The 1,083-nt window shown below is 46.1% G+C and overlaps 1 protein-coding gene across 1 annotated transcript in view; it reads left to right on the forward strand.

Annotated features, from left to right (window-relative positions):
* The window catches only part of LOC110451297 (mucin-2-like), a gene marked incomplete at both ends in the record, with an annotated part of 3,071 nt that extends 1,992 nt beyond the window's left edge, over positions 1 to 1,079 (forward strand). Inside the window, one exon of the mRNA XM_021499233.1 lies at positions 7 to 1,079. Within this exon, the coding sequence (XP_021354908.1) occupies positions 7 to 1,079 (1,073 nt within the window). The remainder of the gene's footprint in view (positions 1 to 6) is intronic.
* Between the last annotated feature and the right edge of the window lie 4 nt (positions 1,080 to 1,083).

The raw sequence follows: 1,083 nt of genomic DNA on the forward strand, positions 1-1,083 counted from the left end.
TAACAAACACTCCAGTATTGACTACTACCACTCCAGTATTGACTACTACCACTCCAGATGCGACAGCTACCACTCCAATAGCGACAACTACCACTCCAGTATTGACTACTACCACTCCAGAGGCGACTACTATCACTCCAGATGCGACAACTACCACTCCAGTAGCGACAACAACTACTCAAATAGCGACAATTACCACTCCAATAGCGACAACTACGACTCCAGTATTGACTACTACCACTCCAGATGCGACAACTACCACTCCAATAGCGACAACTGCCACTCCAGTATTGACTACTACCACTCCAGAAGCGACTACTACCACTCCAGATGCGACAACTACCACTCCAGTAGCGACAACAACTACGCAAATAGCGACAATTATCACTCCAATAGCGACAACTACCACTCCAGTATTGCCTACTACCACTCCAGATGTGACAACTACCACTCCAATAGAGACAACAACCACTCCGGTATTGACTACTACCACTCCAGTATTGACTACTACCACTGCAGATGCGACAACAACCACTCCAGTAGCGACAACTAACACTCAAATATCGACAACTACCACTCCAGTAACGACAACAATTACTCCAGTATTGACTACTACCACTCCAGATGTGACAACTACCACTCCAATAGAGACAACAACCACTCCAGTATTGACTACTATCACTGCAGATGCGACAACTACCACTCCAGTAGCGACAACAACTACTCAAATAGTGACAATTACCACTCCAAAAGCGACAACTACGTCTCCAGTATTGACTACTACCACTCCAGATGCGACAACTACCACTCCAGTAGCGACAACAACTACTCAAATAGCGACAATTACCACTCCAATAGCGACAACTACGTCTCCAGTATTGACTACTACCACTCCAGATGTGACAACTACCACTCCAATAGAGACAACAACCACTCCAGTATTGACTACTACCACTCCAGTATCGACAACTACCACTCCAGATGCAACAACAACCACTCCAATAGCGACAACTACCACTCCAGTACTGACTACTACCACTCCAGATGCGACAGCTACCACTCCAGTAGAGACAACTACCACTC

Source organism: Mizuhopecten yessoensis, unplaced genomic scaffold (genome assembly GCF_002113885.1).
Source record: "Mizuhopecten yessoensis strain PY_sf001 unplaced genomic scaffold, ASM211388v2 scaffold637, whole genome shotgun sequence".
Lineage (NCBI taxonomy): Eukaryota > Metazoa > Mollusca > Bivalvia > Pectinida > Pectinidae > Mizuhopecten > Mizuhopecten yessoensis.